At 44.6% G+C, this 12,649-nt stretch overlaps 1 protein-coding gene across 3 annotated transcripts; it reads right to left on the reverse strand.

The window, feature by feature from the left end:
• Positions 1 to 216: 216 nt before the first annotated feature.
• Positions 217 to 12,064, reverse strand: BMP2 (bone morphogenetic protein 2). Of its 3 annotated transcripts, none has more exons than XM_072800108.1 (3): positions 11,908 to 12,064; positions 10,330 to 10,679; positions 217 to 2,245 (listed from the first exon to the last, which is right to left on the reverse strand). In XM_072800108.1, exons 2-3 carry the CDS (start codon positions 10,670 to 10,672, stop codon positions 1,401 to 1,403), a joined length of 1,188 nt encoding a protein of 395 aa, XP_072656209.1. In that variant the 5' UTR covers positions 10,673 to 10,679; positions 11,908 to 12,064; the 3' UTR covers positions 217 to 1,400. The 3 variants fall into 3 exon arrangements, with proteins under 3 accessions (XP_072656209.1, XP_072656208.1, XP_072656207.1); XM_072800107.1 differs by lacking the exon at positions 11,908 to 12,064 and adding an exon at positions 10,974 to 11,145; XM_072800106.1 differs by lacking the exon at positions 11,908 to 12,064 and adding an exon at positions 10,789 to 10,924.
• Between the last annotated feature and the right edge of the window lie 585 nt (positions 12,065 to 12,649).

The raw sequence follows: 12,649 nt of genomic DNA on the forward strand, positions 1-12,649 counted from the left end.
CCCCAAAGAGGGTCACATGAAATACTAAATCGTTGCTAATTCCTTTGGGACAAGTATCAATTATCAAGTGACCTGCTTGCAAACGTCCAACATTCTTTGCCTTTTCCCCACCTCCCTCCGAAATGAGTAGCTTCAGACGAAAGAATGCAAACACGAGGCAATCATCATGCATGTTGTACAAATGCACCATCCTCTCTTACAGGTTGGACTATAGAATAAAATGCCAGAGCTCTGATATTTATTGTCTGAAAGAGGTTTAACATTTGGAGAAATGTGTTCCAACACATACCTTTGGAAAGAAAAGCAAGCTGATCCAACAGAGAATAGGTGGTGGGCAGAAAACATGATGGGCACAATTTTGCTGTGTGTTGGGGCAAAGTTAGAAAACTGGGTCCTTCTGCATAAAGAGCTCCCAGATGAGGTAACAGTTAAATACAAATCAATTTCCAACTCTTCATGAGAGCCACTAGACATCAATTTTAAATATACATGACCACAATATTAATAATAAAGAAATCTTATGTTTTATTTTAATACTTTGGCCAGACCAACCCCTTTGAAGGGATCACTAGTTTAGGAAAGAGGAACAACAAACCATCATTCACTTTCCTGCAGGTTTATCATTTTCCTCATTATTTCTATTGGTCCTGCTTTATTTTTTTCTGAAAATTAAGGGGTAGGGGAGTGTTTCTATATTAGATCAGCAATGTCTGGTTCTTATCCAAATATTCCACCTAATAAGGACGTAAGTTCTCATGGATTGGACAACCACTCTGCAACATTCCTGAGAATTGAATAATATAATAATCTTGAAAGTCAGCAGAGTGGATTATCCACTTTTTTTTCTGGACTTGAACTTGTGACCTTAACAGTAGCACTGCAAAAAAGCAAATGTGCTAAGCACTTTGCCAGAGTAACCTTCCATGTAGACTTTTCATCTTAAATACACACAACTGAAAACAACTACAATTTTTGGAAAATTATGTACAAACCCAATAGTTCTTTTGATTACATATAAATACAAATTAGCTATCTTTCCTAAAAAGTGGTTATAATAAGTAAATAAATACAAAATAAATCTGACCATTATACTTCATGTGCTGGGGTTGAACCCATATAAAATGTACAACTAAATACATTTTAAAATCTTTAAGGAATAATTCTCTGATTAAAATATTTGTTTTCCCAACTTTTTTTGTAGATATAAATATATTTTCAAAATAACTGTGTTTTTCTTTTTTTTCTCCATTCCATTCCATAAATAAAGTCTTCATTGGGAAATATTAAAGTGTCAACTTGGTTTTTTTTTTTTTTGCTTTTTTCTAATATATATATTTATATATTAGAAATATATATATATACACACACACATATATATATATATATTTCATTTTGCTGTGCTAACGACACCCACAACCCTCCACAACCATGTCCTGATAGTTCTTTAATACAACCTTTTCGTTTTCATCAAGGTACAGCATGGAGATAGCACTGAGTTCTGTTGGTACACAGCACGCCTTGGGGATCTTAGAATTAACCGAGTTGACCAACGTCTGAACAATGGCGTGGTTAGTGGAGTTCAGGTGATCTGCCAGGGGAAAGGGGCATTCCCCATGGCAATAAAAGGCGTGGTACCCCGGGGGAGCTACGATCCAGTCATTCCACCCCACGTCACTGAAGTCCACGTACAAAGGGTGTCTCTTACAGCTGGACTTAAGGCGTTTGCGCTGTTTGTGTTTTGCTTGACGCTTTTCTCTTTTGTGGAGGGGGTGTCCTTTCCCATCGTGGCCAAACGTTACTAGCAGTGGCCTGATTTGTGACCAGCTGTGCTCGTCTTGGTGCAAAGACCTGCTAATCCTGACGTGTCTCTTGGAGACACCTTGATTCTCCTCCAAGTGGGTCACTTCCACCACAAATCCGTGGTTGGCAAGCCCCTGTGCCGTCCACCTCATCACAGCAGGGGTGACATCAAAGCTCTCCCACCTGCTTGCGTTCTGATTCACCAACCTGGTGTCCAAAAGTCTGGTCACGGGGAACTTCAAGTTGGCTGCTGCAGGTTTTATAATTTCATAAATATTAATTCGGTGATGGAAATTGCTATCGTTTTCCAAAGGTTCCTGCATCTGTTCCCGAAAAACCTGAAGTTCTGCTGAGGTGATAAACTCGTCAGTGGGGATAGAAGTTAAATTAAAGAAGAATCTCCGGGTTGTTTTCCCACTCATTTCTGGCAGTTCTTCCAAAGATTCTAATTTGACAAAAAAAAAAAGAAAGAAAGAAAATTAAAAAAAAGTCATTCAGTAAAGTAATAATGACAATCTGAAGACATAGGAGAATTTGTAAACCTCATTTCAGTATCTGATTTAACCTATGTAAAAGTTTGCAACCAGAAAACAAAAACTTCTGCTCTGGATACAAAGGAAGCCTCCCTTTTCTGTACATTTATGTCAACATGCACACCATGAAGCAAAACTTCACAATTCATTGTTAGAGCTTTTCTTTTTTTCATCGTTACATTCTTAATCCAATACATGAATACTGCTTCCAGGTGGCTATAATAATGGGGGAAACAGTGAAGCATTTCTTTGGAATTCACAGACTTTAGGACAAAAAAAAAAAAAAAAAGAAAGAAAAAAAAAGAAGCACTATAGTTAGTAAAGGTCTAATGAGTGAGGATTTGAGGAAATTATTGCATTTCTTAAAAAGAAAAAGGCTTTAATGTCAATCCCTTAAACAGTATTCTATAACATTACTCTGCAATTTAGATGATTTACAAATCTCGATATACAGATTTCAGTTTCCTAATTAAAGAGTCTGAAACTCAACATCAACGATGACATTTTGCAATGCACACCCTACTATTTTACTCCAAGTCCAGAGACAAAGGCATTTACAGGGATCGACTTCTTTGGAAGCGTAAGGGTGGTACTAAAGCATCGTAGTAATTAAGGCCAGACAATTTTAAGAGAAGGAACTTCTCAACTGTTGTCTGTTCTCTCACCTCTTTATGACCTCAAAAACCAAATCCCGTTTTAGGTACTATTGAAAGGAAAAAAAAAAAAAAAAAAAAGACTCTCTTCTGTTTTTAATTCCTTTGTCCTTATAAAAGATAAACCATATTAAATACATACACCTACCAAGACATAAAACCAAAAAAATTATGAAAGTTTATAAAAATACCATTATGAGATTCATGACCTAAGGGATAATCCCATCCTATTACAGAATAAACATTCTAGTCTAGTATCATCATTTCAGAATAGCCATTCAAGTGGACTATGCATAAAAGCTCTGATTTAAGACTCCTGAATTTAAATTTTAAGGAGTACTGTTTTCCAAGCAAACAATAAAATATAACAGCACCTTGAATGCTTTAGTCTGCAAATCATCAAAGGTACGTATTATCATTAAATTGGCTATAAATAGCAATAGAATTTGAGACACTTGGATTTATTTTCATTGAGTTTTACCAACATCCTGTTCCTTTCATTGTCAAAAAACTTAACCTGCTTCATTCTGGATCCAACCTATGTGCTTTATATTATCTGACAAAAAAAAAAAAAAAATATATATATATATATATATGCTCATGGAATTTACTTTTTTTTTTTTTGAGAGGATCGTATGGTTCTTGTTTCTTCTCTTGTTGATGTGGGAATTTACATTTGAATGTGAAAAGCATCCTTTGAAACCTTGACTCTCAAAGGTCATGAGCTTCTAGCATTGCCTCAACCTGGGAGCCTGCTATAAGTGCTGAATCTCAGGTCCCACCCCATGCCCACTGAATCAGAATCTGCATTTGAAGATTTAAGGTGTCTTAGATGTTTTGTGTGAAGACTGAAATTTAAGAAGCATCACATTGAAGCATTACTCCATAATTTGGTGTAAACCAAATATGAAATTTTGGTAAACTGTCACTCCGGAACTTGGCACTTCCACTTAGCTTGCCCTGATGAGTGGTGCTTTGAAGATGAAGTTTTCCACAAGTAGAACCTTTGAGTGAATGATCTGAAGTGATTCGCCTTTGCTAAGAGATCTACATTCTCTGAACAACCTACAGCTGCTTGATTTAGGGGAAATACAACCATAAAAGTAATGAAGACAGTTTCCATTTATGATAATGATAGCGTCAAACAGATTTTGTTAGCACGCAGAAGAACATTAGTGTTGGCCAAGGAATAAGAGCTGAGTCCATGGGGGCAGGGGCAGGGTGCAGCCAGGGACTCAGAACAGAAAGATCTAACAAAGGTCATCTATCTACTTGGGAAGTGGAGACTATCAGGCCAAGAAGTAAACCCTCCGTGGTCCCTTTATGCCTGCTAATCTACACCTGTTGGGAATATCTTTTGGGAACTACTCACACTCTAAACCTCATTCTAAGCTAATAGTACTTCAGGCACTATTTTTATATTTTATTTTTTGTTTAATTTAATTTCACTTAAATTCAATTAATAACATATACTATATTATCAGTTTTAGAGGTAGAGGTCAGTGATTCATCAGTTGCATAAAACACCCAGTGCTCATTCTATCTTGTGCCCTCCTTAATGCCCATCACCTAGTTACCCATCCCCACACCCCGCTTCCCCTTCCAGCAACCTTCAGTTTGTTTCCTATGCTTAAGAGTCTCTTATGGTTTGTCTCCCTCTCTGATTTGGTCTTATTTTATTTTAAAAAATAACCCTCCAACTAATCGGAGCAGGGCTTTCCTCAGTAGCTCCAACAAGTAGCAAGGATAGTATTTAGCTACTTCTCTTTTTTCCTCCCCCTAATTCAGGGGCCCTCTGTTTCCACTGAAGGCATTCTTTTCACAGAGAAGCCAACACATACCAAAGAAAGAAGGAGTGTCATAAAAATCAGTAGCATCCCCCAGATGTAATGACATAAAGCTAGATCTGGCTTGAACTACTGATTTCTTAGTATACCTAAGAACATGCTCTTTTCTTTTAAAGAGTGTTGAGGACAGGCAAATGATCCAGGGCATTTGTTGACTGCCTGTAGTAATAAGGTGCCCAGAGAAATCACAATTGCAACAAAAACTTCAGATCCTAAATCCATAAATGAAAAAGAAAGAAGTTATGAACACATACAGACACGAGCACACCCAGACACAAGGACACACACACACGCACACACAGCAAGAGGATGATAATGAACATTCAGCAAAACCAGCTTGAAAGACAGGTAAAATGGATAAAGATGGGTATAAAAGAGGCATGGAATAGAATAACCCTCCAGAAGATAAATGTAAGCCTGAAGTGAGTCATATAAAATTGCCGTTTGACTAGATTTGACATGTTAAAAAAACAACAATTTCATGCACTTCAAAATCTCACTGGAAGTTAAGTGGCAGGAAGGAGAATCACTTAGTAACTTTAGCAAAGGGAAGACACTCGCTATTAAACAATAAGTAACTTGAAGGCCTTTCTCTGACTTCCCAGCTGCACTAAGAACCTCTCTTTGTCCTTAATACAAATGATTCTGGTGATGCCCCTGTGGACTTACGTCAGAGAATAAGTCAGAACACTCCAAACCCAGGAAAAAATGGCTCAAGTTTGGGGCACCTACCACCACTTCCTTTGATCTGCAAGGAATGACTTTCTTCTTAAGGGTGGAAAAATCAAAACCTATTTGAAGTAAAATAAAGGGGGGGAAAAAAAGCTGCAAATCACCGCACCACACCTGGGGATTCTGAAAATATACAGCATTCGCCTAAGTTGGCAATGTATGCTTTTTCAGAGGTTTACATAGTTATTAGTTCTCTGTAAATAACCGTGTTGAATAAGCTGAACTTGTCAAGGGATTTGGGTATTCCAGCCTATTTTAGACCTGGGTTCCTGAACCTCTAAGTTCTTATCCAAATAGAGAGCGAGCTATGGCTGTAGAAATGTGGGGAAGTAAAGAAAAATAAGACATTAGTGACATCTGACCTCTTGTCCAAAGAGAAGTTCTGACTTAATCATCTACCCCCTATCAATTATTCATCTACATCAAAATAATACAGAATATGAGGCTGAATTCCCTCAGCCCTCCTGTGTTCACTCTGGCCTCTTCTTCCCCAGACAAGTGTGTGAATGGGACAGAAGAAGAGAAAGAAGGCACCATGGTAATGCCTCTGGTGTGCTGAAGGCTTCTTGGTGCCACGTCTGGCATGAAGATCTCTATATGAATCATCTCACAACGAATCGATTAGAGAGAGACTCTTATTATCTCCATTTTGGAAATGAAATAGTTAGGGCTCAGAGAGGTTATGTGGCTTTCCTAAGGTCACCGGGCTAGTAAATGAAGACCAGAGCTGTGAACTTTACTGAAGTTTCCAAGTTTCTGACCATTAGGCACCACTACCTATCTGAGGGGAGGAGTCAAAAACTCAAGCAAATGTCAAAACCACTAGGGGCACGTTTATGTTTACTATAATAACCACAGGGTGAGTTCTTTTCCAACCAAAGACATAGAAAGACTGTATCACCCAAGTATGGTGGGGAGATGTAACTAAACATTAGGAGAATACAGCGGTAGGGCCCACTGGGACATGCAGATCTTGTCTGGAACTACTGTTAGTCTGCAGCTACCTTTTTGTCCTCAAGGATGGTGAATTTTAGCAAAAAAATGTGAATTATTGTTATGTTTTTAGAATTCTGCAACCCTCTTTGAACCAAAAGTGTCCATTAAGACAATAACCACAGAGCACCTGGGTGGCTCAGTGGTCGAGTGCCTGCCTTCGGCTTAGGTCATGATTCCAGGGTCCTGGGATTGAGTCCCACTGGACCTCCCAACTCCATTTCAGGGAGCCTGCTTCTCCCTCTGCCTGTGTCTCTGCCTCTCTCTCTCTCTCTCTCTCTCTGTCTCTCATGAATAAATAAAGTCTTTTAAAAAATAAATAAATACATAAGACAACTACCACTACCGAGCAGATGCCGTAGCCAACCAGTAAAACTGGATGTCACTGCCCTGAAATGAATGGAAAGTGCCTGAGAATAAGAAACAATATTTTCTAGAATATAAAATAATGGCTAGAGAATTAATATTACCAGGGAGAAAAAATATAAAATTAAAAGGTTACAAGGAAACGGTTTTTTATTTTTTTAAATAAAAAACAACAAAAGGCAACTGAAGGAACAGTACTGTCATCCTCAAGAACCCTGATCTGGCTTCTGCCCACCCTTAACTCCAACACCTTTGGAACGATCATGTGCCCGTTTACTGTCCTTTTACTACTTAGTGAAATACACAAAGGGCAAGTCTCAAAGAAGACAAGATAGCTCAATGAGAAGGGATTAAGGAAGGAGACAGAGGAACGGCCAAAAGAGTAGAGAACAGATAATATTAGTCCAAGAACAATCGTTGAGCATCAGAGCCTCGACCCCCAAAGACTTCCAAAGAGAATGCCTGTTTTACTTGCTGGGACCCTTCTCAGTGACACTGAACGACCCGGGGATACTAGGGAAGCACATCAAGTAAATACTGCTTTGGGGGGGGTGCCTGTGTCCAAATCCTTTGCTTACACTGGGCATTTGTGATACAAGTTCTCTCTCCCAGGGCATCAGTTGCTTCTTGAACTCTCCCATTATACGGATATTTTCGTGGTAATTACATTTGTGGGAAAAGGGTTATTTTCTATTCAAAGGCTTTAGTCAGGGAGGCAAATAATTCCATTGTTCATTAAAACGAAGACTGTGTCCTTCAGAGTCTGGAGAGCAAACAGATGGTCCTTCTATATTCTACTCTGACAGGAGAACATAAAGGCTTTTTGCAGGGCCGGTGAAGTCAACCAATTTCAAGGTGTTTTTCAGTACAGCAAAGCACAGAACACTCCTTCCAGGAGGAGGAGTGATTTTTCCTTCCTCAGTGGCAGCTGCGAAAGGTCTATGTGCGGCCAAAGAACTTTTTAATGACTGGAGGAAGAAAACTGTTGGAGTACTTGGGTTCTCCTAAGGGACAAGTACTGTCCAGAAGACTAGACAAAGTTTAATAGGAGAAATGACAACCGATCATTCTGTTTCAGATCACCTACCATGCGGTCCCATTATCTTCACACAGTGGTTGATTATCTGATAACCATGGTATCTCTGGTCTTGTAATTTCACCAAATCACCCAGATTCCACCCACAAATGAAACCAACAACAGGTAATTCTTGGAATCAGGCCCTTAGTTCTCTACCAAACACATGCCCATTAAGGCTGCAGGAGCCAAGTTCTGGCTAGCTAGCTGCCTTAATCACATGATTTATTAAAAGATTTTTAGTGCCACGCATGGCACAAGGATCTTTATAAAAAGCAAATCCTGGGTTACACAAAAATGAAACGGTCTTCAAAATATGCATGATGTGGCCTAAGAATGATATGCTAGTCATAACAAGAACAGAAATGGATGTGATGAAATTTGAGGCAAAAATTACATGGCTTTTTCTATCATCTAACTGCACTGAGATCTGACGTTACTGTAAGTTGACTTTAAGCAGGTTGATAATTTCTCTACTGCTCTGCACATAACTTTCATACTTTTAAAGTTATAAATTCTGACTTATAAACTCAAGCACGCTATTTAGGTTAAAATAACACACTCAAATAATTTGTAGCCTGTTTAGTTTTGATCAAGCCACTCCTAGAGGAAAGAGAAATACACAGACTCCACTGACGGGATCCTCATGCAGCTGAATGTTTTAGGTGTCAGACGACTTAAGTGTTCCTCCTTTAAGTTATGAGAGACACACAGTACCTTCCTAGCCTTTAAAATAATTAAGAGTGGTTCCAGGCTAAATTTCCAGGAGAGGTGGCTGAAATAGCTGCTCTTGCTACTTTTCTATCCAGAAAAATAATTCTTATCAGCATCAGCTGGGAATGATGAGCTGCATCTACTACAATCATTCCAAGATTATGTTGACAGAGCATATAGGAGTGAAAACATTTCTACATATGACAACAGACAACTTCTGCTTCTCAGCGAACGAATCCTGAAGGAGTAGAAGGATGCCTTCTGTGCTTTCTCATGGGAGCTCTACTGCAAAAAAGCACCTCACTTGGAAATGTGCTGGAAAATGATGGATTACGATCAATGGGTTATCAATCCCGTGTCCCTTCACAGTGTACAACTGCTTTGATGAAGAAGTACCTTTGGTTACGCCACCTGCCTTTAGGACTTCTTCCCAACACTAAGTGCTGTTCTCACAAGTGTAGTCACCCTTCACACTGAGAGAAAATAGGTAGCTGTAACAGTTCTTATTTGTTTATGTTAGAGAATAGATTTCTGCCTGAAATTTACCACCTCGAAGCAAGGCAAGAAAATGGGAACTTTACTCCCGATTCCCCAATAATCTACAAGTGACTGCTCTGTGATACACAGCTTTGGAGATTTCTCTAGAACTTGATGAAACCCGTGCTCTATTTGGAATGCATTAAGCCAAAAGGGTATTTAAAAGTGTAGAAAAAGAACTAAAGTGGAACATAAAATTTTTGACTAATTGATCCAAGAACTTGGGTACAACAGATGTCAATAGCTTCTCTTGGACATTTCAAATCCACTAAATGCTGTTCTAATGAAACAAGCAGAAATAGCGTACCTTAGGAAAACCACATCCAGTATCATAAAAGAAAAAAAAAAATCCACATTTCAATGCACATGGAGAAAAAAAAAAAAAAGAACCATCAGGCAGCTGCTGCAAAAGCTTTTATCTGAAGGCTTGCCTTGTCTCTAAGAGGGAGTTCATCTCAGATTTAAGCACAAAACAAGAAAGTCATTGTGGAAACAATAAGATTGATTGTGGGATTGATCTCTCACGGGGATTAGATAGGGATTCGAAATCTTCCAAACCAGGCCCAGATCAACTGTAAATTAGAAAGACTTTGGGGCCCCTGGCTTTGATTCTTCAATAGTATCTCTGAAAAGTCTGTCCTTGGCTGTGTCTAGCCTGAAACCCCAGCTGAAGCAGGAGAAACAGATTTACAGGGCAAAAGGGCTTCCAAACAGACATAAAGAGATCCCAATCTGCCCCCCTCCTTTTCATTCTTCCCCTATGAAATTCTTGCACATTTAGCTGACTAGGGGCATGCCTTTTGCCCTCATCTTCCCCATCACTTGATTTCTCTCCAGTTCCTGGAGGAGGAGTCGCTCTCCTGGCTGCAGGCCAGGAAAAGGGTGCAGATTGACCAAAGGGGAATCCCTGGCTCCCTCGCCACACAGGCAGCGCGGTAAAGCCAGGTTCGGTTCGGAAAGGTTCTTACAAAGGCAAGAACTGCCTTCCCAGGGATGCCAACAGTCGGCCCACAGTGGGGAGCTTCTGGAGGGGACTCTCCGCGCGCATCTCGGCCCCCACGCTCTGCTCCACGCCTCACCTTCGTGGTGGAAGCTGCGCACGGTGTTGGCCAGGCTGGCTGCCCTCTCCAGCCGGTGGTCCGGGGCCGGTGCGCCCGGCTGGCCCGAGTGCCGGCGGTACAGGTCCAGCATGTAGGGGGGCACCACGGCGTCCCTGCTGGGGGTGGGTCTCCGCTTCAGGCCGAACATGCTGAGCAGCCGCAACTCGAACTCGCTCAGGACTTCGTCCGAGGGCTGGGACGGGGAGCGGCCAGGAGATGCCGCGAACTTCCTCCGGCCCAGCTCCGTAATGAGACCGGCCGCGCCGCCCAGGAGGACCTGGGGAAGCAGCAACGCTAGAAGACAGCGGGTCCCGGCCACCATGGTCGACCTGCGGACAGGGCCGACGTGAGTCACCGAGTTCCCCGCCCAATCCTCTCCCCGCCCTCGCGTCCCGGGGCTCCCGCTCCGGCCGCTGCCTCCCCCTCCAGGGTGCCCACCTGGTGTGCAATACTCGCGGGGATACTTCAAAGGTCTTAAGCTCGAACGTTTGGGAGAATGGAAAGCCCCTAGTTCCTGAGCCTGAAGGCTCCCCCCCCTTCCAACTCACTCTCATCCATCCGGCACGATTTGCGCGCGCGCGCACACACACACACACACACCCCACCAGCGTCAAGACTGTCACCTTTCTTCTGTGACACTCGCGCTGACAGCCAGTGCAGGGAACCTGGGGAAACCACCGCTTGGTCTGACACCTCCCGGATCGCTAAACAAACCCAAACACATTGCCCAGCGCTGGCTTGCATATAAACACGCACGGATGGTGCATGTGACTTCCTTACAGGCACCGTATAGAACTTCCTGATACACACATACACTCACACTCTCTCTCCCTCCCGCCCTCCCGCCCTCCCTCTGACTTCCAGACCCGGTAAACTCAGGGCCACAACTTCCGAAGCCACTTGCAACTTGTGGCCCACGCCTTTAACCTCAGAGGTGTCAGGACAGGCCACCCCAGCCCCGAACCCCCCGCCCCGTGCAGTCCAGACACACATACATATTCCTCCAGTTACATAAATAATACCTATTCGGTCACGTGTCACCAGAAGGTGGCATTTAAGTACTGCCCCCCTCGCATTCCTGGCAACAAACAGGGAGAACCCCAACTTCTAGTATTTTCCTAAATGGGACTTGGCTCTGAGTAGAGAGCAGGTCTCCCTGAGAAACTTGAAGAAGGGAGAGAAGATGGCCATGGCAGGGCGCAAAGGTTGGCGACTAACGGGTGAAATCCAGAGGCCACCCTCTAGATTGGGCTTCTTCGAGGTTTTTTTTTTTTTTTTTTTTTTAATCATCTAAGTGTTAACAGCCCTAATAAAATACTGAGAAGAGAGAAGGGAGGAGGGGCGGAAGAGCGCGAGCCGGGAGGGCCAGGCTCGCCGGGGCGGTCGGGTGGGGGCATCGCCGCAGGGGCTCGGCAGCACGTGGACCCGGAGGGGGTCTGTTTACGTCCGCCCGGCCCGGCCCGGCCCCAGGAGCCGCTCGCCCTCGGCGGCCGCCCGCGCCCCGCCCCTACCCCCTACCCCGTACCCCCACCCCAGCCCGGGGCCCTCGTCCCCTACCTTTAGGAGACCGCCGACCGTCTAAGAAGCACGCGGGGGCACGTCCATTGAAAGAGCCTCCACATGGAAAAAGCTCTGGTCCAAGGACCTGGCGCAGGGACCCGGTTCCCTCGGGCCACCGCCGCCGCCGCCGCCGCCTCCTCCCGCCGCCGGGCACCGCGGCCCCGGGTCTGGCCCCGCGGAGCAGTGGGGCGGCGCGGGCGCGGGGTCCGGGCGCGGGGTCCGGGCGCGGGGTCCGGGCGGCGAGGCCGGCTCCGCAGGGGCCAAGGCACCGGCGCGAAGCGGGAGCGCAAGCTATTCTCCCTGCAAGTTCAACAAGTCTCCAGCCAAGTGCTGACACACAACAACAGCGAGCAGGGGGAGGAGGACGGGGCAGGCGAGGGAAGGGACAGGGCAGAAGCCGGTGCGTCGTCGTCCTCAGGCACCGGCGCCCGCGGGACGCGGGGCCCGGCGCGGGGGCCGAGGGTCGGGCGCTCCCTCCGCGCTAGCGCCGCCGCGGCCCGTGGCTCGGGGCGGCCATCCTGGGCGACGCCGGGTGCGGGGAAGGGCGCAGCGGCGGTCTCGGGGCCGGGCGGGGGGCGCCCCCGCATCACTCGGCCTCGCTCCGGCGCAGCCCCGCCGGCGCCCGCCGGCCGATCGCCCCGCGGCTCCGGCGCCCCGGCGTCCTCGGGCGCATTCTCCGGCGAGGCGAGGCGAGGCGAGGCGAGGCGAGGCGGCGAGGCGGGTCCCGGGCGGCCGAGGC

Source organism: Canis lupus, chromosome 26 (assembly GCF_048164855.1).
Source record: "Canis lupus baileyi chromosome 26, mCanLup2.hap1, whole genome shotgun sequence".
Classification (NCBI taxonomy): domain Eukaryota; kingdom Metazoa; phylum Chordata; class Mammalia; order Carnivora; family Canidae; genus Canis; species Canis lupus.

Coding starts and splice junctions, on each gene's coding strand:
- BMP2 (XM_072800106.1), bottom strand. CDS start 10,904: ATGAGAGTGAGTTGGAAGGGGGGGGAGCCTTCAGGCTCAGGAACTAGG. Junction 10,680..10,788: donor CCGCGAGTATTGCACACCAG/GTGGGCACCCTG, acceptor CCCTGTCCGCAG/GTCGACCATGGTGGCCGGGA. Junction 2,246..10,329: donor GCGCAGCTTCCACCACGAAG/GTGAGGCGTGGA, acceptor TTGTCAAATTAG/AATCTTTGGAAGAACTGCCA.